Raw genomic sequence first — 25,724 nt, 5'->3', positions numbered from 1 at the left:
CCTGGCTGAAGGCAGCGCTAAACCACTGACCCACCTGGGCTGCCCGGAATGGGTCCATTTCCATAACATGTCTAGAATAGGGAAATCTGTAAAGACCAAAGGTAGTTTAGTGGTTGCCTAAGTCTGGGGAAGCGGGTGGTTGGGGAGGGAATGGGGAGTGATACAACACTGTGAATATACCAAAACCATTGAATTATATGCTTTAAATGAAGGATTACATCTCAGTGGAGCTCTTAAAAGTATAGTGATGAATTCAGAAAGAAGAGTATGATCTGCTTAAAAAAGCAAGTCACTTTTTATGTATATAAGGGACAATATCATCTATGCTGCATGTTCATTGCCACTTTGGTGAACACTCTGATTACCTACCTGCTCCCATTCATGCTTTGTTAACTGTTCAGAAAGGGATCCATTTGTTTTGACTTCCCGAGGTATAATAGTTGTATTTATCTTATTTTTCTTCAAGTCATTATTGTGGTCTTCATTTAAGGGAATTGGTGACATCAGCACAGATTTCATCTATAAAACAAATTCACACTGTAGCCAAACTCTTATGTTTCATGCGCTGCATGCAGAAACTTCCCTGCCAGTTGCCACTCTGTCCATGTAGCCATGCCTCAACCTGATGAAGAACACGTGTTTTTCAAGGCCACTTGGGATCAGGATACTTTGCCCAGCTTCCCCCTCAAGTACCACAGCACCATTTTCTCCTAGGAGCCCTGCCAGCCATCCATTCTCACATCCCTTGCCGGAGAGTTTAAATAATACTAAATCAGAGTCTTAATCTTCTAGAATCTTCCTTCTCTTTCCCTCTGCAATGACAACTCCCCAACCTTACAAAATGTCTTTAATGAAAAACTAAAATAAATAAAACAAAACAAAATGCCTTTAATGAAACTAGAAGGAAGTCGTCATCAGGTTCCTCCAACCCCACTCCCTGCCCCCATTAACAATCATACCATAACAGCAGGTATAAACCAGGAAGCATGGTCATCCCTACACTTAGAGGGTCCTAAGGGATGGGAAAGTGGAGAAAATGGGAAAGTTATAAAATTGGACTTGAAAATCTTTTTTTTTTTCTTTTGAAAATCTTCTTCTATTTTATTTATTTACTTACTTACTTGAGAGGGCAAGTGCAAGCAGGGAGGAAGGCAGAGGGAGAGGGAGGAGCAGACCCCCTGCTGAGTAGGGAGCCCCTGGGACTCTGGGATCGTGACCCAAGCTGAAGGCAGACACCCAACCAACTGAGCCACCTAGACACCTCGAAAATCTACTTTTATTTTTCATTTGGTAGAGTTCCAAAGGCTTAAACCTTTGCTACAGTTCAATTATATTTAATACAACAAATATGTGCTACCAATTTAACTTCACTCTGGGAGGGAGAGAAGACACAGAAGTACACAAGTCAAATTTCTATCTTTAAAACCAGGCTTCTGAGTAGGTGGAACGATGATCCCAAAAGGGGTGAAATTTGAGGTTTCCTGGGAAAATTCCTGGCCCAAAAACTTCTCTCCAGGGGGTGTCTTGGTGACTAAAATTCAAACTTCAGGGATGCCTGGGTGACTCACTGGTTGAGTGCCTACCTTCAGCTTGGGGTGTGATACTCAGAGTCCCGATTCAGGCTCCCTGCAGGGAACCTGCTTCTCCCTCTGCCTGTGTCTCTACCTCTCTCTGTGTGTCTCTCATGAATAAATAAATAAAAGCTTTAAAAATAAAATAAAATTCAAACTTTAGTTCCAAGTATCAGGAAAGAGGAAAGAGTTGGAGGAGAGAGCTCCATGTTCTGAGCTTACTCTCTGCTGTTTTCTCCACCCAGGTAATTATATTTAAACCTCCTAACAATTCATTATGGTGAGTATTTTTAGCTTTCATGCACAGGTGCAGAAACTGAGGCTTAGAAAACTTTAGTACCTTGCCCAGTCACCCAGCCAGGAAGTGGCAGAAGTAGAAAGTAAAGCTGGCTGTGTCTGTCCAATGACAGAGCCTCGTGGAGTTTACTAGGTCAAGGTGGCTCTCACCTTTTGGTCTCCACAGAGATAGTGATGGGCATTCTGGAGACATGCATTTTTTTTTTTTTTTTTGAGTAGGCTCCATGCCCAGCATGGAACCCAACACGGGGCTTGAACTCAGGACACAGATCAAGACCTGGGCTGAGACCAAGAGTCAGACGCTTACCTGACTGAGCTACCCAGGCACTCCAAGACATGCTCTTAATGTCTCAAAAAGCTCTAGAGAGGGCTGGGTGCTCCGGCTCACTTCAGAAAAGGAAAGTTTTCAATCTGATCAATTGGTAGTGGCTGCCATGGCTGATTAGTGCTGTTGTCACAGGGTGGGTGATGGTAGAGTGTAGTGTTCCTGCCATGTGCTTGCCAATATTTGACTGACAAAAACATCATGTTCCCTTGCTCTTGGCTAGAATCACATCCACTTGTTTTGTTAACACTGACTATCTTGTGTTGATCAAAATGTTTTACTGGCTTGACTATTTGCTGATATCATGAAAAAGGTGCCATAGCACCCTGCCTTAAAGGTAGGGTGACCTTAAAATTTATTGCAATTGGAGCATTTCTGAGAGTAAAGGGAGGCACTATTAATAAATACACCAGGACAACAGGTGCAAGCCAGGAGAGATGGTCATGGTTGGGTGAGGTTGGGGAGGAGATATGTAAGATCACCACAGAATTGGGAAAGGGCTTGTAAAGAAGTTTCTATCCAGTTTTGTCTTAGGTCTTCCCTGCTTTGGTCTTAAATCTCTTAGGAGGTATCCAACCAACACTGATGAAGTATTTACTACATCTTAGATGCTGGAGTTAAAGCAGTGAATTAGAGAAGCAGGGGAGGATAGTAAACAGTACCCCAATTCTTTACTCAGTGCTGGTAACTGTTATGTAGGACCTGTACAAGGAGTGTGAGAGCATATAAGGGGACCTGATCTAGTCTGGAGGTCATGGAAGGCTTTCCAGAGGAAGGGTACATTTAAGCTGATATTAAAAGGAGGAAAAGTTAGCAATAATACCATCTTTCATATGTATGTAAAGATATAAGGGCTCCAGAGATGAGGTGAAAAGGAGTCACATTTCTGTCTGTATCAAAATGATTTCCAGGGATCCCTGGGTGGCGCAGCGGTTTGGCGCCTGCCTTTGGCCCAGGGCGCGATCCTGGAGACCCGGGATCGAATCCCACGTCAGGCTCCCGGTGCATGGAGCCTGCTTCTCCCTCTGCCTATGTCTCTGCCTCTCTCTCTCTCTCTGTGTGACTATCATAAATAAATAAAAATTAAAAAAAAAAATGATTTCCAGCTCTAAACTCTACTTGCCAAGATTGGTTGGAAGTTGACTATCAGTCTTGAGGGGTAAGGGCTCAGGTTTCTCACTAGGACTGTATGAGATCATCTGGTTCCAGAGCTGCTATTGGTCTTTGTGCTCACATGGGATCTCCTATGCCCCCGGTCTGGGGGCTTTGGCTGGGCTCTGGTACCGGATGAAAGATAATTCCAGTCACTCTGCAAGGCCCAGCCAAAGGAGCCCCTTACTAAGTATGGGAGCTTTATAGGCCACACACAGCCTCTTTCCTGAGCCATTCTATACAGGTTCTTGCTCTGCTTCTGTTGTATTCAATATGATTCTCAGTTTAAACTATTTCCCCCTCAAAATACCCTGAGCCATTGGAGTATAAGAGAAGACATATCAATCCAGAAATAAATTGCTATACGATTCCATCTATATGAGGCACCCAAAGTCGTCAAATTCAGAGACAGAAAGTAGAATAGTGGTCAGCAGGGGCTAGGGAGAGGGGAGAGTGGAGAGTTGTTGCTTAATGGGTAGAGTTTCTTCCCAAAGATGAAAAGTTCTGGAGGTGGATGGTGGGGGTGGCTGCATGACAGTGTGAATGCACTTAATGCCACTGAACTGTACACTTAAAAACGGTTAAAGTGGTAAATTTTATGTTATGGATATTTTACTGCAATATTAATTAGAAATTTTAGTTTTTAAAAATCAGGATCTTTCACTTTTAGAAACTATATGAAATGCCAACACTTCCTCATTTTCCACTTTCATCGTGAAAAGTCTATTTTCCATATTTAGAGGTTATCCATTCAGTTCTTTATCTTGCAATCATAGGTTTTCTTTAAATGTGTACTAACTTTTGCAGTTACAACTAAATGCAAATGAATACAAAATAATGAATGAAAGAGGACTAGGGATGCCTGGGTGGCTCAGCGGTTGAGCGTCTACCTTTGGCTCAGGTCATGATCCCCGGGGTCCTGGGATCAAGACTCTGCATTGGGCTCCCTGCATGGAGTCTGCTTCTCCCTCTGCCTAAGTCTCTGCCTCTCTCTGTGTCTCTCATGAATAAATAAATAAAATCTTAAAAAAAAAAGAGGGCTATATCCCCTCATAAAATTCTGAGACAAGATTTATGTAAATATCGCCTCTTACTTTGTTTCTTTCTATACGGTGGAGTAAGTTCAAGTCTGTGGACTCTGATATACCACCATGGATGACCAGGATTTCACTGTCAATGATTGTACCAATTGGGAGCCAGGTATAGACATCTTCCAAGATTTGTAAGATTTTTTTCCCATGTATCTGTAAGTAAAAACTTGAGTAAGTTTTGTTTTTCTGGTAAATTCAAGTTTATCACAAAAAGCAACAATTTTCATGCCACACAAAGGAAGTCAGCATGGAGTCACTAACCCATCAGCATGAATTAATGCTGTTCTTTTATTCTATGTTTGTCTATCTGTTTGTTTATTCTATATTTTCGATACTTTGACATTTTGGTGCCTTGCAGACCCTGGAGGAGAGATTGTCCTCCCACGGCTAGCTAATTCCTAAAAATCATAGATGATTTGCCTTTCATATGCAGATGAGAGGGCCTTTCACATGCAAACGAAACAATCCAGAGCCCACACTCCCAACCACCTCCTTTATCGGGCTTTGGCATGCCAGGCCACCATTCCCTAGCCTTAATCACCCCACAGCCAGGTACCCAGACAACTAATGACAGCCCTTATGTCCCAGAGAGCTCCTGAAATTGTTCAAACTAGCCAATCCTAAACTACTTACACTGCCTCCACAGAAACCAAAACAAAGGCTCTTGCCCACATTTTCCCCTCTTTCCTTCTGCCTTCTGACCAATCCTGGTGCTTCCCGCGGCCCACGGTGTGATGTGCTGTGCTAAGGCACAGTGAGTAAAAATCTCTTCCTTTACCATGGTCATTTCTGTATTTGTATGTCTTACCATAAAACAAATCCTGGGTACCTTTAAAACAATAGAATATGTTTTATCTGTGCTAAAACTTACACAAAAGTCACAATGAAAAGGCTTGGTTTAGTCCAGGAAGAAAATTAGGCCTCTATCACAGCCAGGGCTTCCTGCTGTGCTTTTATTTTACATGTAAGGAGTCTGACTAGTTTACCCATCACTCTTCCTGAAGGCTCTTTTTTTGTAGTTCTAGCATAAACAGCAAAAAGAATGCGTTAAGAAAAAAAGTATGACTCTTACCTTATATTTGTGCAAAATTTCTTTTGTGAAGCCATACCTGAAAAAAACAATATTATTTAAACTAGTTAAATGCTGATAACTTCTACTTAACGTGAGTCACGCCAAAAGAGGAACCATTGACATTTCACTATCACAAGTATCAAGAACTCAAGAAACTAGAGTTTAGTTGAAACTGACTATTACTTACCCAACTCTTTGCTAGGCATGATGGAAAAGAACAAAAACAGCCAATGACATCATCCCTACTCGGAAGGAGCTTATAGTATAGTTGGAGAAAGAAGATAAATTTTCATGAAACAATTACAAGGCAACTTAAGAAATATGTGCTAGGTATAGGATGTGTGGATGCTGCAAGTACTCAGAGAAGTGTGCTGTGGCAGCTGGGGGAAGCTGTGTGGGAGAATGCTTTTCATGTAGATAGAATTTCTCAGACATCCTAAATCTTACAGTAAATGAATGAAGGCGCGGGAAGGGGTGATGGGGGAAGAGACTGAACAGAGACAAAGAAAAGCCTAGAAGACAACAAGTTGCCCCTTTATACTCTCCCTGATAGAGTTCATGTAATAGTATTCAAGATTTTAATAGAAAGAGTCAGAAATTTTCATGCCTGAATAGCAATCACTAAGGGAGCTTTAACGATGGAAATTTTTTTTATTACTTTTCCTTGCCTTAGGGTAATAACACATATTCTTAAGGCCCAATATGGGGAAGTCAGAATATAGAATACTTATTCCAAGTTTCCATGCAAATCACATCACGTCAGGCTTCTACAATGTAATGTTATGTTTTCTGAGATTAATTCAGTCCTGTGCTCACCAGAGATGTCTATGTTGTTAAATCCAATGGGCACCTTGCAGTCTTCATCTTTCTTGCCCTCTCTGAAGCATTAAATATGGTTGACTACATCATCCTTCTGGAAAACTTTTCTTCTCTTGGATTCTGTGACAATAAACCCTCTTGGTTTTCCTTGTATCTTTCTGGGTATTCTAAATCTCCTTTGCAAGTTTTTCTCTGCCTAGCCTTGAATGGTGGCATTCCTTCAGATTCTGTCCTAGGCCCTCTTCTCCCCTCCCTTTCTCTCTTGGCAACCTCATCCTTGCCTAGGGCTTTGGGTACTATCTATGTGCCAATATTGCAGGACAATGCTGCAGGCCACACGGTATTTCTGAGCTCTGGACACATACACTCAACTACCTAAAAAGCACTTCAAATCACCTTACCTCAAAATGAACTTTACCATTCTCTCATCCCAACCTTTTCCTCTTATCATGTTCCCAATATCAGTGAGCAATGCCAATGTACTCCCAAATTCAAGCCAGGAACCTAGAGGTTATCTTTGATTCTGTCCTCTTTCAAGTCCCCCATATCACATTACTAAGCTTTAAGCCATCATTGCCTAAATTCCTCTTGAATCTGTCTACTTCTTTGAATCTCCATCCCTACCACCTTGGTCTAGGCGAGAATCCATCATCTATCTCTTTAACTACCTCCTAATTGGCCTCCCACATTCAAATATTCCTTCCTGCTGCATTTTAAAACACAAATTTTATGATACTCTTTTATGATTATTTTTGATGTCCTTAGAAAAAAGTCCAAATTCCTTTGCATGATCCAACCATTTCTTATGTCTCCAGCCCTATTAGGGACCAACCTGTACCTCAGTCTGTGCTTCTACCCTCCTAAAATTCTTTCATATCTAAAAAGTCTTGTCTCAGGCTCTGCATAAGTTGTCCCCTCACTGTAGAATACCATTTCTCACCCACCACCATGGCCCTCCCTGAATTGCCTAATTCATTCTCAGGTGTCAGGCTAATACCATAGTTCTATGAGAGAACCTTCTATTACCCCCCAGACAAGTTAGGTCCTCACTTTATAAGCTCATAACACTGTTCAACATAAGTCTTTCCTGCTAGATGTAAACTCTGTGAGGGCAGGGGCCATGTCTCCTTCATTCTATTACAGACATTAGATAAATATGATCGGCTAATTAAATAAATGAAAGGATAAGTGGCATGCCAAAATAAAAGTATTAAGTTACACATTATATATAAGGGACATCTGATAACAGTCTGGAATTTTTTTTATCATAGTCTTAGCATCTACTTCCATACCTGAAAATTAGAACTGAATGTCTATACTCTTGCCGGGGGTGGAGTGAAACTGCCCAAAGACAAAACTAATCAGTTGCTGAGCTTTATCAAGGCACCCAAAAACCTAGAACTAAAAGCATGAGACACGTCATGCCTTCTACTGCCCTAGAGCAAACTGGTAAAGGAGGGGTGAAGGAAGAAGAAAGAAGGGCAAGGGGAACATTTATCATTGACTGTGCCTTTCAGCAAAATTTGGGAAACCATTTAACCAATCTTTATTCCTCAAATCTCCAGTGAGTCAGATAGTTGAAATGCTACGTTACAGCTGTTCTCAAATATGTTTATGAACAGCTATGCCAGAAGCAATCACTATGTCGTAAAAAATACACACATCAGTGAAAAACACAGTACTAGTTTCTGAGACAACATCTGAGGCAAGCCAAAAGAGTAGCAACAGAATGATCTCATCTGAGCCTGCTCATAAAACCTACCACACCCCCAAAGCTGGCCTAACACATCCACCCAGGAGACAATTTGGCCTGTGATGAGAGGCATGGGAGGAAGAGAAAGAACATAATAGAAGGGAGAAACAAGGAAAGAACTGGAAGAAAAGATAGGAAGAAGACTGAGTTGGTAAACAGAGGTAAGACTTGAAATGTCCTTTGAGATTCTCCTCATCCACACTTCTCTCCACTCACCTCTAACTCTCTGCTAGGAATTAAACATAGCAGTATTTTTCAGTATGAGAAACAAAAAGAGGAAATCTAAAGGCCTAGGTTACCTCAGATTCATCATAAAATCTTCATGGTTCCCTCTGTTCAAGTGCAGGTCATTGGGGTAGACAAGAAAACTCACAAACAGGATCATTAGGATCTCTATGGAATGTTTTCCTCGATCTACAAAATCACCATTAAAAATATATGTGTTGCTCCCTGAGGGGAGACCATTCTGCGGAAGGAGAGGGGGAAAAACAAGCAGTTAAAAGAATGTACTTTTAAAAGTAAGGCTTTGTACTCCATGTCCCTGCAGATATGGAGAAAAGAGGCTCAGTCAGTTCCTCCACTGAGAAAAATCTGCTCACTAACTTGAGCTGGTTTTACTCTGTCAGGGCAGGCATTTCCTGCAAGGGACCTTGGAAGTGAAACATTAGCTTGGATAGGAAGATTGGGGGTGGGGGGGATGGTGATTGCTTATTCTACTCATTACCTACTATGAGTTTTCTCTGAAAGGGGCTGATTTTTGTCCTATCAAAAATAGCTAACTTGGGCAGCCCAGGTGGCTCAGCAGTTTAGTGCCGCCTTCAACCCAAGGCATGATCCTGGAGACCTGGGATCCAGTCCCATGTCAAGCTTCCTGCATGGAGCCTGCTTCTCTCTCTGCCTGTGTCTCTGCCTCTCTCTCTCTCTCTCTCTTTCTCTCTCTCTGTCTCTCGTGAATAAATAAAATCTTAAAAAAAAAATAGCTAACCTTATCTCTTCCTTCTCCCTCGAAAGGAAGGAAATGTCCACCCAAGCAAGAACACTGAACCCAGCACCAAAAGTCTTTCATTCTAAGAGGCCCAACATTTAACTTCTTTGGGTGGTGAATCCATCAATTTACAAAAAAGGGATGACACTATATCCACCCCCATCCCTGGATCAAACAAGTGAATGGATATGAAAATAACCAGCAAAGTGTAAGGTACCATGGGACTGTGAGCAGGGCTAATATAGTACCAGTACCCTCTGATACAATTGTACCAGGTGTTGGTAGCTGGCAGATATTGTGACTGCTTACTGACTAGGCCATATAAGTTGTTAAATATTTTGATTATCATTCCTGAGTATGAGATATTACTTTTAAATATAGTATAGTAGGAAAAAAGAATTGGAATCAGGACAAAGGTTTGGTCTTTATAACAGCTATTGATTCATTTACTTGTGTACTACTAAACTCTAAGACAAAACAAACATGCCAGACCCACCAGGCATATCATATCATGCCTGGTAGGGAATGGTCAAGTACATTTTTATTGCATAGTAAAATAAATTCAAATGTTTAAAAAATACATTACAAAGAAAAAAATTTAAACACTCCTATATCCAAATGTATGTCCCCTTTCAAAAAAGTTACCTTCAAGAAATGTTATATTAATCGTTTTCAAACTATTTTCAAATTCTTTTTTAGATTTCAAACTACAAAAGAAAATCTTATTATCTTATATTCACCATTCTAGTAATTATATATATTTTAAATTATTCATATCAACATAGTAGAAATAGTTGAAAAAATATATAATACAGGTTGCAACATATAACCCAGAGATTCCACAAATCATCATGCAATGTAACATTTTCTGAAGACAACTGGAAACAAACAAGCAAGCAAGCAAGCAAGCAGTAGTATAGTGTTGTGGGCCAGATATAAGACTTATTTGCTAGTCCAGCTCCACTATTACCCATGTGTCCTTGGGTAAATTACTTAATCTTTATGAGCTGTAGTTCATGAGATAATAACTTCCATACTTAACATACAGGGCTATTTTGGAACTCGAATGAGACTGTATGTATAAAATTGCATGAACACCATGAAGCACCATATAAATTAGAAAATTCATTTTATTATGACCTCCATGTTTTTTCTAATTTTAAGATCCCATTATTTTATATTTTCTTAGACATTAATTCATGTAACTTTATCACATTGGACTTAAATAGTGTGAGCCAGTTGCAAAATATAGCCTATTGCTTATCAAAACTTAAAGAAATAAAGAAGGGTTCCACATCTCTGATACTCTTCCTTCCCCCAGCCTTCAGCCGGCTGGGATGAGTAAACCAGAGGAATCTGAGGGATGTTAGAGGCTATAGACTTTCTTGGGATTCCAGGCCTGAAGGGGGCTAGAGGAGCAGCAGTAGAGAGCTCTGGGGTCAGAACATGGAAGAAGTAGGCCTGAGGAGATCTGTGCACCCCTTGATTAAGGGGAGACCCTGACTCAAAGCGTGAGTGTGGTCCTGGTTTGGGGGAGAGGGAGCTGGATCTTACTAGAAGTGTAGGGAACTACTTCTCTATTTCTGAAGCTAATAGAAAACTAACATTTGCATCTGGAGATACCTAGGAACATAGAGACTTCCTCTCATACTCTTGATGTAGGAGTAGCAACTGTTGTGCCTTTATAGAGAGGCTTAATCTAGCTTAAGCAGAGAATAGAAAATGAAAATAACCTAGTATTCAAGGGGATCTAGTAAACAGAGAGAGGCAGACCAATCAGATCTGCTAAAGTTCTATCTCCTAATGAGGTAGAATTATTGGAGGACAATTTTATTTAAAAAATGAGAGGACCATAAGATAAAGAACAAAATATTAATAATTCTTGGCATTTAGTGTGTTATTCAAATTTAAAATAGCAATAGATTAGAGCTAATTAAAAAAGTGATTGGAAAATACATTATTGACCTGGAAGAGCAAACAGATGAAAAATCTCTCACACAGATTATAAAGCAAAATGATGGAAATCATAAGGAATGAGTAAGAAATTAGAGTTCAGAGCCAAGAGAGCTAATATGCCAATAATCATTCCAGAATCAGGAAAAAGGAACAGATGGAGAAGAGGTAATAATTACATAAATAAGAGAGGGAGATTTCTATGATTAAAAAGAGACTTCAGCCTGAAGTTCGAAAGAGTTCCCGAATCCTATGCACAATTGGTAGGTGGAAAAATACCCCTATTACCTAAGTCTTAGAAACTGCTAGACAGAAAGAAGCAAGTTACAAAGGGAAAAGAATCATCCTGGCATTAGAATTCTAAGATGCAGTAGTGGGAGGTAGAAGATAGTTTAATAAATCTACAAATTAAAGAGAGAAAAGGCCGATGAACCAAGAATTCTATATTGGCCAAAACATCATTAACTTCTTAGGGTGATAGATAATATTTGCAGATATGTAAAGGATCCAATACCAGCAACAACATAGATGATCATCAGGGTGAAAGAAAGACATATGTGAGTATGTAGTGATCTAATACCACAAAAGCAATGAACACGTATTGAATGCTTGTTATATGCTAGACACAGTTTTAGGTGCTAGAAATACAGAAATAAATAACACGAAGTCCCTGCATTCAAGGAGTGTGCATTCAGAGAATGTAGCACCTTCATGCCTCATAGAGGAAAACACTCAAGAAAATATTCTAATGAAATAACAGCTAGGGAAAGACCCAAGAGGAAAGAATATAGAATACAGATGTGAACAATGAACAATGAACCTTCCAATATATAATTAAACTTAAATATAAATCAATAGTGATGGGGTACCTGGGTGGCTCACTGGTTGAGCATCTGCCTTTGGCTCAGGTCATGATCCCAGGGTCCTGGGATTGATGGAGTCCGGCATCAGGCTCCCCAGGGGGAGCCTGCCTCTCCCTCTGTCTATGTTTCTGCCTCTCTCTGTGTCTTTCATGAATAAATAAATAAAATCTTTAAAAAAAATCAATAGTGATAATGTGGAACTTGTATTTAAGTACTAAGCAAGGCTTCTAGAAATAGAAGAGACATACTATGAAGAAAAACCTAATAATGGTCAAGAACTAAAAATATGGCCCGTGGAGTAACTAGAATTTATAGGGGAAGTTAGGGGAGAAAAGCAAATTCTCCACAAATTTCATCTCAATGGGGGACATATATGGAAAGTGTGAAAATAAATACATTTATCTTATTGCAGGAGAGAGAGGATAATGGTGGAAGAATAAAGTTATAGCTGTTTGTGAAATATACACATACATTACTTATCAGAAATGTCAGGAATGGGAAGAGAACCACCAATGAATGGAAACGCACAGTAAAAACACCAAAGAAAACTTCACCAAAACAGCAAAAAGAAGAGGGAGAAGATGAAACAAAGTGAAGTAAATAGTAAGCAAAGTAAAATAGAAGAAAAATTTTCAAAAATATCTGTTGTTATACTATATGTGATTGGGTAAATTCTCCCATTAAAATAACAAGATCACTAGACTACATGAAAATACAAAACTCAGTTATACATAGTTTGTGAGAAATACACATTAAAAAATAGGTAAAGAGAGGTTGAAAACAAGGTAAATACAACAAAGAGAAAACAAAAATGTAAATATTGATACTAGACAGTGGAATTTAAGATTAAAAGTGCTAAACATGATCACAAAGCAACCATACATAATAAAACACACTTATGAAGAAGATATAATTCATGAACTTGTAATCAATAAACAAAAGTACAAGTTTTTGCTTCATATATTTAACTACTATAGATGCAAGAAGAAACTTTAAAAATACCAACACAAATGCAAAATTCAGATTAAATTATTGGTTCAAAATAATGACTACAAATTCTTGACACTCCCTTTAAAGGTGAAGCCTAATTTGCCTCTTCTCAGATGTGGGTTGGATTTAGTGATTTGTTTCTAATGAATTAAAAAAAGAAAAAAGCAGGAGTGATAATGTGCAACTTTGGAGACTAAGTCATAAGAGACACTGCAGCTTCCTGCCTGCTCTCTCTTCTGCATCCCTCGCTCTGGGGAAAGCCAGCTGCTATGTCATGAGACTACCCAAGTACCCTATAGAGAGGCCCATGTGGCTGTTCTGCCAATAACCAGTGAGGAACCGAAATGCTGAGCCTGCAGCCAGGTGAGTTAGCAATCTTGGAAATGGGTCCTTGAGCCCCAGTCAACCTTTCAGATGACTGCAGCTCTGGTCAATAGTTTGACTGCCACTTCAGGAGAGACCCTAAGCCAAAACCATTCAGCTAAGCTGCACTCAAATTTCTGACCCACAGAAACTGGGAGATACTAAATGTTTCTAGTTTTAAACCACTAAGTTAAAAAAATAAATAAATAAAAATAAAAAAAGATAAAATAAAATAAATAAACCACTAAGTATTGGGGTAACTTGTTACACAGAAATATATACTATACATATTTAGACAGATGTATCAGAAACTAAATATGTGGAAATACTGAATATTAATCAATGAACTTAATTTAATAGGTAGATATAGAAAGAACTTTACATCCTACAAATAGAGTACAATTAATTTTTCATATGTCCAAGGAGACTTTATGAGAATCAGTCATGTACTTGATTTCAAAGAAATCCTGAAGAAATTCAAAATAATGGACATTTCATAGGATATGAAATTCTCATATCATAATCCAATAAAGTTTGAAATAAATAATAAAAATATGATTCAAAGAATTCTAGCTTCTTTAATTAAGATCCTTGGAAATTAGAAATTATCATCTTAATAAGCATTAAATCAAAGAGAAAATTAAAAGCAAAATTACAAGTTTGATAGAAGGCTCAATTAAAACTAAAATTAGAAAAGATGTATAGGGAGGCACCTAGGTGGCTCAGTCAGTGGAGCGTCCAACTCTTGGTTTCAGCTCAGGATGTGATCTTATGAGTCATGAGATTGAGCTACATCAAGATCCCGCTGAATGGGGGGGGGGTCTGTTCAACTAGAGATTCTCTTCCCATGCCCCTCCTCCCACTTGTTCTCTCTTGCTCTCTCAAGTAAATAAATAAATCTTAAAAAAAAAAAAGATGTGTAGCTTTAAATGCTTTTATTATTAGACAAGATGCACATGAAAGACTTCATCTCAGGAAATTAGAAAAAGAACAATAAAGTCAATCAAATAAAGATAAAGACTGAAATTAATGAAATAGAAAGCAAACCAAAAAAATGTACAAATCTGAAAGATGATTCTTTGAAAGAACCAATAAAACTGATAAACTCATCATGAGACTGATTGAGAATAAGTGATAAAAGAGAGAATTAAAAAATATGTAAGATTAGGGGTGCCTGACTGGCTCACCAGTAGACCATGTGACTCTTGATATCGCGGTTGTGAGTTTGAGCCCCACGTTGAGTGTAGAGATTACTTAAAAATAAAATCTTTTGGGAGGCAGCCTGGGTGGCTCAGCGGTTTGGCGCTGCCTTCAGCCCAGGGCGTGATCCTGGAGACCTGGGATTGAGTCCCACATCGGGCTCCCCACATGGAGCCTGCTTCTCCCTCTGCCTGTGTCTCTGCCTGTGTCTCTGCCTCTCTCTCTCTCTGTGTCTCTCATGAATAAATAAAATCTTAAAAAAATAATAATAATAAAATAAAATCTTTTTTTAAAATATAAAAAAAGATTTGGGGTGCCTGGGTGGCTCAGTCAGTTAAATGTCTGCCTTTGGCTCAGGTCATGATCTCAAAGTCCTGGGATCCAGCCCCGCACAGGCTCTTAGTTCAGCAGGGGGTCTGCTTGTCCTTCTTGTGTGCAACCAGCTGCAGAGCTTATCTGAGAACTGAATCTCCTAGTACTAACCACACTGGGGAATACATGAGGTCCTGACTGATTGACTCCTGACTACAGTGTTCTCCAGATATAGCTCTTCCACTCCCCCTCGAGTTAATAGACTATTCTTTTACCCTTTGAAGTAAACATGTTTTTCTCTGCTTCCCAAAGTTAATCATTCCTATAGCTAATCTGCTAGCTCTCTTAATAAAACCTGAAGGAGACAAAGCCTTGGGGTCCAAGTCTGAGTGTGAGTCGGAGTCTCGGTCCCCCTGTCCCTCAGGTTAAAATTCAGTGAGACTTCGAGTCTTTCTTCATATCGTCGCCTCCAACTATCCTGGCTCAATGGCATCTTCTCCCTCTGTGCTCTCTCTCTCTCTCTCTCTCATGTGTGTGCATGCTTTCTCTCAAATAAACAAAATCTTTCTAAAAAATTTAAAAATCTGTAAGATTAAAGAGTGGAAAAAATACATAAAGACACAGAGAAGTAGATAAAATAATTATATATATGCAAAACAATATAATATCAACATCTATGGCAATGTACTTTTACTGTCTAGGGAAATGGAGGGTTTCCCTAAAAATAAGAAACTATCAGAACTGATTCAAAAGAAGTAGAAACCTTGAACAGTACATCTCCCTGTGGCTTTCTAGCAGAACTCTATCTCAATTTTCAGGAGCAAATAGTTTTAATGTTATTTAAACCAATGATTCTCATCCTTGGCTGCATATCAGAATCATGTGAGGGGCTTTTTTATTTTTAAATATTTTATTTCTTTATTAATGACAGACAGAGAGAGAGAGGCAGAGACACAGGCAGAGAAAGAAGCAGGCTCCATGCAGGGAGCCCAATGTGGGTCTCCAGGATCACGCCCTGGGCCAAAAGGAGGCACTCAACCACTGAGCCACCCAGGCGTCCCATGTGAGGGGCTTTTAAAAGTTCCTAGGTATCCATCAGAGTCTCTGGGAGTAGGACTCACATATCAGTATTTTTTCCCCACAATTCCTTGGGTATTTATAATGTCAAGTTTGAGAATCAAGGCCTTTAATTATTCCAAACCACAGAAAAAGATGAAAATCTTTTCAATTCACTTCATGAAACTAGCATAACCTTAATATCAAAAATATAAGAAGCATTCAGTATTTTAAAATTATATTTGGATAGTAAACAGGTTTTCCACTGTGATGACAAATCTTCTTGTATTAGAACTTCTCACCGCCAGTTAAACCAAACTTTATAGGTATTTCACCTCTACCACTGGCAAAGAATAATGAATTCCTTCAATCAAACCTAATTTTAAGCCAAAATAGTAATGGTCACCTAGGCCATCCACCTTATACAGCACACTTATTAGTCAGTTTTAACCTTTTCAAAAAATGACACATGTTGTCAAAAGACTAAGATTTGTGATAATGAAGCCCATTCAATAGAATAATATGTCACGGTCTCTGAAAGTGACTCTAAAAGGAGTCTTAAATGTATAACTGAACTCCTGATCACAGTTAAGCCTTTCAGAACAGCCACTTCAAAGCAGGCAAGACTTATTTGAATATATCAGATCTGCCCTATTGGTTCAGGATTAGTCATATTACTTGATACAGTATGACTTCAAATACATTTTTGTCTTAGAATAATAAGAAAACTAGAAAATAGATAAGAAGATGAGGAGTTAAGTGTCCTTGTACATAAAGTCTCTAGGGTACATAGGCTTCTGGCTACTGAGATTTGATTGGGTTTCCTTCAAAGAAGCAAAAACTTCTGTTACAACCCATCCTTCACTCAGTTCCAGCAAACCAAACTCTCTGGCTTATTCTGCAGCTGATATACAACAAACTGTCTATGACATGGAAATGAGGTTGACAAATATAGAAAACCCAGGGTAACTACAACTCTGAACAGCATTCAGATGACCTGAAGGGGGAAAAAATAGCAGGCCACAATTAATTAACTTGAATAGAGACAAAAACAAGATGTTTCCCTATATTCTCACCTATTTCCTACTGACGAACTTTTACGATAAACATCTAGACATTATGCCATTTTTTTTTGCACATTTTCCCAAGGCACATCAAACAATAACCTCTGGACCACAGCTCCATATTATTCTAATTTTTATTTCTTTTGCAAACCCTATTTGAGGGATCTGTTCCTCTGATTGCAACATACAGCCTTAATCTCCAAAGAAAAAGAATTGACTACTGTGGCAGCGTGACGTGTATCAGTGATAGAGAAAACAGAAAATATTTAATGATATTCCCAAATGGAAAGTCATGGGCATAGGGGGTGGAGAGCATTAGGGAAAAGAGAAAGAGAAGGAAGACCAGGTGGCATGGCTTCCAAAGGACAGCATTAGTGTGACACTCACAGTGTGAAGAGTTAATTAGCTTCTCTCTGTCCATGTGCACCTCTTTCAGCTTCAGGAGGTCTCTGCTCACAGCATCAATTTAACAAACTAGTTTGCCAATACTTGATCCAAAGTTTCATGCTTCCCATGCAATGGGGGAAAAAGCATCTTGAATTTCAGCAAGGCTAATTAAAGCTCTGAATGAAGTATTTCACATTGGTCACTCTAATTAAGCAAAAGTGGCTGATGAAAATTAACCTTTTCAGAAAATAAAATCTAAAAATATAACCTCACTAATGCTATGTAAATTGCTTCACTTGATGGTATTTGAAGCCATATAATGTTGAGATCCCCTTTTAGCAAAGGTCTGCCATGGTTAACAATGTGACACCGGAGGAAAGCATTCATTTCAAACGCAAATAGAATCATAGCTGAAAACATCTAGCTTAGTCTGAAGGTGCTAAATGATACAATTTTTAAGGACAACCAAATATGAAAGGAACCAAAATCTCAACACAAATAATCAAAAGCAATCAAGGGCATGAATCCCATTATTTATTACAGTGCACCACAACAAATGTGTGAAAATAAAATCTCAGATCCTCCAAAACTTTCTTTCATGATTTAGGTACTTACTAAATTACTAAAATTCTTTGAACAGGTTGTTTTAAATTTCACCTTCTCCAGGAAGTCTCCCATGAGGTTAGGTGCCCCTTTAACGTGCTACCTTGGAGCCTTGTGCTTATCCCTGTCATTAATATGTCCCACCGTGACCTGTCTTGTCTTTTTATTAGTTGACCTTCCCCACTAAACTGTGATGTCTCTCAGGCTAAAAACTGCACCTGAGTCATACTGTATTAGCAACCTATAGTAGAGTATCTCATTCATAATGGGTGTTTAATAAATACACGTGAAATGAATAAACTTCATATTCATCTTTGTATCTTCTCAGTTTTCATATGTGCCTTGAACACTGCAAGAACCAGATGAAAGTCTATTAAATGAACAAATTAGTGGACAGACTCGCTTTTGTAAATGATCAGTTATAACAGTCCAAGTCTTGAACCAAACCAACCGCTTCGATGAAAAAAGTAATATGGCAAGTCATCTCAGGGACCCTACACTGGAACTCTCTCCCTCTCAGGCTCTGCCTTTGGTCCCCCTTGAACCAACCCCAGTCCTGACAAGGGAGAAATTGCCTAGCACAGCACCTGCTCAGAGATGAATAACAATTTTGCCTTGGGGCTCCTGGGTGGCTCAGTGATTGAGCCTCTGATCTGATCCCGGAGTCCTGGATCAAGTGCCCCATCAGGCTCCTCGGAGGGAGCCTGCTTCTCCCTCTGCCTCTCTCTGTCTCTCATGAATAAATAAATAAAATCTTAAAAAACAAACACACAATTTTGCCTTAATTCAAAGCCTGGGGGCTTCCTGGTTTCTCTTTTGGGTTGAGTGAGAGGAATCAGAGCATAATATAAACTTTAGTGATTTACAGCTCCAAAGATCTCCAACAGGAGTACTTTGCCAAACTGTTCCCAGCAATCCAAGTTCAATCAGAATGTGTATAAAATACACTTTGAGAAATTAAAAAAGAAAACAAACATGAATTGATAATTTTACTGAATTAAATAAATAATAAGAAATGAAACAGACCAAGCTAAAGCACAGTCACTAGCTGCTTCTAAATAGAAGCTAGAGAGCCCGTGGCTCACACTGAGGGGCCTCAGCCTGTGCACTCCCGCAGGTGAACTGGAGGAAAGTGCTGCACACAGGGCATTTTACAAATAATCGGGAATCAAATGCACACTGTTGATGCACTGAGGTTTGCAGTGAGCATCCTCTGCCATCACAGCAACCCTACCTTTTCCTGAAACAAGAGAGAGATGGCTTCGGTCAGAGTTAACACCTACTGGCATCCGTGTGCAGCCACCATTGTATCTGGGGCTACAGAGAGAAATCCAGTGGTCCCCTTCTCCTGCCTTGTTCCTAAGATGTGCTCTCTTTCCTCCTCATCTACTTTCCTGGCCCATGATGCTTCTCTCAACTAATCTTCCTTTTTTTTTTTTTTTTTTTATTCTCATGTTCTTTTGTCCTCCTATACCTAAGAGCCAATAATGATACTCACTCATACTGTAAGCATTGCTAAGATGAATTTTCCAGATCACTGAAGCTTACCCCTTTAAAAGCTAAAATGTGTTTTGAAATTACTTTAACCATTTTAACTCAGGGTTTTGAAAATGGGCCATTTGTTCTCCCTACCTCTTAACAGGGTGCACACCATAGCACTTGACACTTTCTTGACGACATAGGCTTGTCAATCTAAGCATCCTCTCAGGTACTTCTGAGAAATAGAGAACTCTCTTCCCTGTACACGTTTCCTATCTCATGCTTATAGGTCTAGATCTCTTCTGTCGGTAACAGCTTTACTTTTCATCCTCATCCTTGTTTCTCACTCCTGCCTTCCTCTCCTATTCCCTCATCTACTGTGGGGTGGGGAGCCAGGCAGGCCAACTTGCAGCGAGAATGTGTCAGATAGGATTTTACTGACATAACAACGTTCACTGGCCTTTGAATAAGGGCCTGGGGCCCATCCTCTGAGGAAAGTTCACTGGATTTGTGACAGCAGTTTACAGAACTGGGAGACCCTTTTTTTCCCTTACTTGTGGGTTTGGGACCACAAAGGAGTGCCAAGTGAAGATAAATAAGTACGCGGGAGCTCGCCCTCCGACAGCGGGGTGTCACTGTCCTTTGTATTCACATAGAAATATTGTTTTCCTGAACAGTTTGTGTGCCCAGTTTCAGGCTGCCCTGTACCCTTGTGATCCTATCATCATTCCTCATTTAAACTTCAGATAAAAAAATGAGACAGAAAAAGGCAAAATGTTGACTTTGGCAAGTGAGATCATCATGTGAAGCAGCTTTCTTGTATGTCCCCCTGTCCCTTCTGGGCCTGCAGCTCCGGACACTCGCTGCCCCCGCTGCCCCTGAGCCGAGTGACTCACCATCATCATGGGCCCATCAGGTCCTTCTCCCCTCTCAGACACCACGAACGACAGCACCTTTTCAGCCTCTTTAGAGTGGAACCTTGCCATCATCAGTGGCTCCTTCCTCAGTTTCCCCTTTCAAACCAGGCCATTTTCAGACGCTGGTGCACAGGTTTTATCCCACATCCAAGATGCATTTTAGCTGCTTCTCACTCACGTCTGTTAAAACTTGAATTCATATTTTCCAAACATCTCTCTCACCTCCCTCTACCCAAATCCCTCCCAAATAAGAGTGCCCTACTCTCCCACTGCTGGGTTCTCAGTCTCCACTTCTGGAACGCTGTCGTTGGTTAACTCTCAAAATACTTCTTGCTTTCATGTGAATGCTATATTTTCACCTTTGGTTCTTTTTATGGCACTTCTTACCACCCACCTCCTCCTGTTCAGCCTTTACGTTAGCACTTTCCAGTTTTATATGTTCCATACTGCTCTGCTGATAGAATTAAAGAAACATGTTGCAATTCTCTCTTCCCCTCTGTCTACTCCCTGAACCCTTTCCCTGATCACATCTTAATGTCTTCAACTACCTCTCAAGAAATTGGCGTTTCTGAATGCCTCCAAAGTCATTTTTCCCATCTAACTTACTCAACTCTTTGCCCTTTGAAATATCTTCCCAAACCTCTAAAAACATAATCGCTGGATTTTCTCTTGTGGTTGTTCCCCACATCCTCCTGCCCCCTCTTCCTTCCTCCAATTGTAACTGTCAACAATAGCAGGATTGAACTTCTGAACATTTTCTATGGCGCCATGAAATGAGTTAAACAAATCTCATTCCCCAAGCCATGTAACTCCTTAATGTCCTCTCACCAGTCCATCTACCCACACTCCCACAGCTTTTCAATTTGGCCAGTAGAATCCCCCTTTCATGGTCAAGAAACTCTTTTCTGTCTTCAACTCACTCAGGAAGACTTCTCTCTGGAAATCTGGGTCTTCCCTAAGAATGCTGCTGGACTCCTGACTCCTGCAGCCCTCTGGAAGGACAGGATTTGTTTCTCCACAGGGTGGATCCCTCAGGGTCAGGAGCTGGGGAGGGTTCATAGCCACTCCTCACACCCACTAAAAGACTCACATCTTGCTAACCTCAGGTCAAAGGGCCTCCTCCTTCTTAGCCAGACCTCTGACTAGCCTTCCTCTCCCTGCTCCTCACCTCATGGTCCTGAGGCCAACTCACTTAACACACTGGCTTTCCATGTCCTAGACCCCCTCATTTCTAATATTCTCTCTCACTCGCTTCAGTCACCCACGTTCTGGACCCCGCCTTGGACTCACACGTCCCCTAGGACTGTTCCTCGCATAACTTCCCACCATTGCTACTTCCTGAGGCCCGACCCAGTAAGTCTGCTCCCTCTCTCAGAAAGCATGCCAATCGGCAGTCTGGCCATTTTTCCTAGTTGACTGGCTCATCCCGATCCTCTTCCTTCCCTGCCCAGCTCAGACTCTGGTGGATCTCGGCAATTGCTCTTTTACTATCACCATCGCCTCCCTACCAGGAAAACTTTGGCTGGGCTTCCTGGCATCAACCTAACTTCCTGGGCAGTCTCCTACTTGCCCTGTTCCTGCTCCCGGGCTATCAAGTTCTAGATCCTTCTTTAGACCTCATGCAGTCTCAACCAAATCTCCTAAGTGCTGGCTCCATTCATCCACTCCTGGTTTGGCCCATTCCATTTCCTTCTTGGCTTCCACTCCAAATGAATAAAATTAAAACATTGCATTTCTGTTATGATTTATTAGTTTAAAAAATGCTTGGGGATATTTGTTATTTTATCCACAAGACAACCTTTTGTGGGATGGTAGCTCAAGAATATTACAACCAAAAAAACAAAAAACAAAAAACAAAAAACCCAACTCAGTTTCATAAAAAAAAAATAAATAAATAAAATAAAATAAATTTTAAAAATCCACTGAGTTTCATAGAAGTTATGTGGCTTACTTAAGCTCTCACAGTCTCCAAAGAATAGACATGATTGGCCATCATAATAATCAGAATATATTTTCTTTCAACCATCTGAGACACCTATGCCATGCCCAGTTATTCAACATGCTAGCTGTGAGGACTGACACAGGGATCAGAAACAGCGATCAAGGGATGATGGCAGAAGTCACCTTGGGATCAGTTTTCTATATACAGTTGTCCCAGAAGTTGTTCAGGTGGTAACACTGGCTCAGACAGGGAAATGAATCCCATCGTAGAGATGCAGGGAAACTCCATGCCAGCCAAGTTGGTCTCTGCCCTCTGTGTGGGCCCCCACAACCAAAACCCAACAAATGAAAAGGAGTCACAGCGTTGGAAGAGCAACTAAGCTCAGCAATGGCGAATCAAGGTAAAGAGAGCAGTTCAGAATTTACTAAGTGGGGCACTCCCTTCACACATAATTAGTGTGCTTTGAAGAGACTGGTATGTGACATGCTCACTTCTGAACAAAATAAAAACAAAACAGATTGTTTTCCTCTTCATCCTGTGCCATCTAGACATTTACAATGTGATAAAGAGCATAAATACAATCAGGTGCAAATCCCAATGGATATATAGGCTATAGGTAACGGTAATATTGAACAAAGACCCAAATTAAATTTTTGAAAGATTTTTTGGTGAAATATGTATTACAGAGCCAAAAAGATATCTATCCCTCTACAAATATTTCAGCTTCTTAGAAAAAAACTGTTACATACATCTGTATTTGTCCATATCCCTAATAACACCAATTTATTGTCTGCCTTAGTATGGGCCTCCCCCCAACAAAAATGCCACTATTTAGCAAAATAATTATTTACCTTATAGAAGATCAAAAAAAGATCATCCAGTTTCCCATGCAAATCACCTGGAGTGCAAATGAAAAATCACTATTCAGTAGGAAACAAGAAAAATGCCCATTTGTGATAGAATTCTTAAACTGAAATACTGCCGTACTGCCAATATAGTCCAAGCATTCTCAGGGCATTGGGGTTTTACCCTGATGGTATTAATTCGACAATTTGTTTTCATAGTTCTCTGTCCCCTTTCCTATGGGGGGCAGTGTCTGATCTTACAATCACCTATTCACTCCTACCATTGCGCAGCGCTGGGCTTACCCCACACCAAGCACTGCATTAAAGGTTTACATGAATAATCCTGTTCTATCCTTACACCTGCTCCATGAGTTGGGTATTATTCTCATCATTCTTAGATAGAAAGGAGGATCAGAGTAGTTAACTGATGCAAAATTACCCACCTACCAAGTATCAGAGCTGGAATTCAAACGCAACTTTATCTCACTCAAAACTCAAGCTCTTAGTGATTATTCTGTATTGTTCACACTATAATCTGTAGGAGATGAGCAAGAGTATCTGTCAGTTGGCATTAAATACCCAGTGCCTCTTATAGTACCTGGTGCATAATAGGCACTCAATAAATACATTTAATTGCTAAATGTACAGCTTTTTAAAGCCATGTATGTAAAGTCCTGTGTTAGAGAATATGCTCCAGCAATAGCATCTAAAATTGAAAAATTGTGAGTTGACATTCTTTTGATGAGACAATTATAGGAAGTAAAAATGAAAGCATGACTTTATAAAACTCAGCTAACTAAGGGAAACCATATGAATATATAAAGCCATTAACTAAAAATTAACAGTGAATATATTAGTCAAAAGCCCTATTTGGATAACTATTACTAGGTAAAATATCTATCTTTCATAGGCTCTGATCACAAAATTTTATTCTTTGCATCCAACTTGATTACCAAAAGAATGCAATATAGAAATACCTTTCCTTGGTTTGCTTAAAATTCCACAACCAAAATCAACCAAATATATGGAACAGAAGACTGCAATTATAATGAGAACAATAAAATAAAAGTCCTGTATCACCAGCACTTATTTACAAAATGACCATAATATTAAGAGCATATTAATGCTATTATATACTTAAATCTCACTGCTTTCATATGATCGTACTCCAAATCCAAGGAAATAAAAGTGGAAAGACTTCTTATTTATAAATTAAATATATATTTTAAATTATTCTATTTTACTAATTTTCTTCAGGGTGACTTGTCTTTCAAAGATTTGAGTAGACAAAATTGTTGCAGCTGGCATGCTAAAAAATGAATTGGTTTCAGTATATTAGGGATTAAGGCTATATAAATATTTTTAACTTCTATTGGACAGTAATAGATAAAACCTGATGTATCATGGAAAGATAAGCCACAGAGAGATATTTCCACTGCAAACAAAAACATGAGTACAGAATTGGTTGTTTTTTATAATGTAACTATAGACTAAAACACCTTCTGCATGTGTATTGAGAACTATGTAGCATGTTGAGATGTTCAGGTAAAAAAATGCATCTGGAAATTGAAATTAAAATAATGGTAAAATTTCATGATACTTTCTCTCCCCCTCCTAGTACTGTCTTAAACAGATGTTTTTGAAGATACAGCCCAAATTTTGAATTTTAAATGATGACCTAATTTATTTAAGTTTAATGGGGCTATAACCACCAAAAATAGGGAAATTACTGGCCTTGGCTTTTCCTCTCTAGCAATGGTGCTACATGGAAAAATGTCTGGAAATAAATGTCCAAGATGTGGAGATCTTGAAGTGAATGAACTGTCTGATCAATCCATTCCCTAGACTTTGTTTCATGATGGAAAATGCAACATCAATCAGAGAGATGCATGATGGGAGTTGGGATAGCAGATATGGGGCTGGCCCTAACTTCGGATGCAGGGGACCTGATTTTTCATTCTGACCCCGCCACTAACAAGCCGAGGTGAGTGAGCCTAGTTGTGGTGGGGAAGAGTTACCACATAGAAATGTAGGGAAGGAGGGGTGCCTGGTTGGCTCATTCAGTAAAACATGTGACTCTTGATCTTGGGGTTGTAAGTTTGAGTCCCACACTGGGTGTAGAGAATACTCAAAAATAAAATCAAGGAAAGGAAGGAAGGAAGGAAAGAAGGAAGGAAAGAAAAGAAAAGAAAAGAAAAGAAAAGAAAAGAAAAGAAAAGAAAAGAAAAGAAAAGAAAAGAAAAGAAAAGAAAGAGAGAGAGAAGGCATTTTCCTCTCTGGGCCTCAATTTCATCCACAACAACAAGTGACAGACTAGTCCCAGTAAGAATTATTTAGCTCTTGCACTGTGTGATGCCAGGACACCTCTGCCCTCTAATTCACATCTTCTAGATCCTTTTACCCAAAGATAAGTCTACAATGGCAACTGGAAACATGTGGGAGCAGATCTCACTCTCTGTTTGGCTTATTATACACATTCAGACAGCATATGGAGCCCTGCCTCCATGGAGGCCATGGGTTGTTGGCATGGCTTCCCGAGCTTCATGACCCCAAGTCTTAATCTCTGTGAAAAGTAAGAGCCAGGGAGGCCTTAAATAAAAGGCTCCCACTGCTGAGATGCATCATCTGTCAGGCAGAGATGTGTGTTGGCCTGATCAGGTTGGAATTGAACCATTGAAGATGCTT

General features: G+C 39.7%; 1 protein-coding gene across 4 annotated transcripts in view; it reads right to left on the bottom strand.

Moving 5' to 3' along the window:
- PPEF1 (protein phosphatase with EF-hand domain 1) overlaps window positions 1-25,724 on the bottom strand; it is a 123,143-nt gene that overhangs the window by 29,904 nt on the left and 67,515 nt on the right. For all 4 annotated transcript variants that reach the window (XM_038586981.1, XM_038586979.1, XM_038586980.1 and 1 more), the window contains 5 exons: window positions 23,046-23,092; window positions 8,380-8,546; window positions 5,509-5,545; window positions 4,440-4,589; window positions 370-519 (listed from right to left, as the gene is read on the bottom strand). In XM_038586981.1, coding sequence (XP_038442909.1) covers window positions 370-519; window positions 4,440-4,589; window positions 5,509-5,545; window positions 8,380-8,546; window positions 23,046-23,092 — 551 coding nt within the window. The remainder of the gene's footprint in view (window positions 1-369; window positions 520-4,439; window positions 4,590-5,508; window positions 5,546-8,379; window positions 8,547-23,045; window positions 23,093-25,724) is intronic.

Source organism: Canis lupus, chromosome X, assembly GCF_011100685.1.
Source record: "Canis lupus familiaris isolate Mischka breed German Shepherd chromosome X, alternate assembly UU_Cfam_GSD_1.0, whole genome shotgun sequence".
NCBI classification, from domain to species: Eukaryota; Metazoa; Chordata; class Mammalia; order Carnivora; family Canidae; genus Canis; species Canis lupus.
This window is presented reverse-complemented; position numbering and strand designations above follow the sequence as displayed.